Source organism: Ranitomeya imitator, chromosome 1 (assembly GCF_032444005.1).
Source record: "Ranitomeya imitator isolate aRanImi1 chromosome 1, aRanImi1.pri, whole genome shotgun sequence".
Classification (NCBI taxonomy): domain Eukaryota; kingdom Metazoa; phylum Chordata; class Amphibia; order Anura; family Dendrobatidae; genus Ranitomeya; species Ranitomeya imitator.
This window is the reverse complement of record NC_091282.1, coordinates 1176107885-1176108401: the sequence shown is the minus strand read 5'-3', so window position 1 is coordinate 1176108401 and position 517 is coordinate 1176107885. Positions and strand designations below refer to the sequence as shown.

General features: G+C 59.4%; 1 protein-coding gene across 1 annotated transcript in view; it reads right to left on the bottom strand.

The window, feature by feature from the left end:
• TAPT1 (transmembrane anterior posterior transformation 1) overlaps positions 1-247 on the bottom strand; it is a 66527-nt gene extending 66280 nt beyond the window's left edge. The window contains exon 1 of the mRNA XM_069744701.1: positions 33-247. Coding sequence (XP_069600802.1) covers positions 33-183 — 151 coding nt within the window. The 5' untranslated portion in view covers positions 184-247. The remainder of the gene's footprint in view (positions 1-32) is intronic.
• Between the last annotated feature and the right edge of the window lie 270 nt (positions 248-517).

The following is a 517-nucleotide window of genomic DNA, read 5'->3' as shown; positions in this document are numbered from 1 at the left end:
ACTGCAGGGTTAACCCCGCTGCTATCAATCACCTGACAGGTGGCGCCTGTTCTCCTCCGGCCGCTGCAGGTCGCTCCTCTCGTAGAAGCCCAGTGTCTCCGCGGGGCCCGCGCTGCTCCCCGCCGTCTTTTTCCCTCCATCCTCCTCCTTGTCTTCTCCGCTGATAGCCGCCGCGTCCGCCATCCCCTACCGCGGCGGCCAGGATCCCCGAAGTGAGAGTGTCTCACCAAACACAGTGCGTCATCACAAGGCGCCGGCGCCAGGGAGAACGATGACTGCGCTTACACCAGGGGGCGGGGTCTGGAGGCCGCCGGCGCCATATTGGATGAGGGCGGAATGCCTGCTGTCGTGTTTTCTCTTTAGGTCCCTGCTCCCCCTGAGGTAGCATTGCTGGGGTCATTGCTGCACAGCCCTGGTGGATTGGTGAATAAGCCCCTTATTATGGAGATACATGTCCCAACACACTAAAAAAGAAAGAGGAACAAATTGTGCAACCCCCAGCCATACTTATTACCTA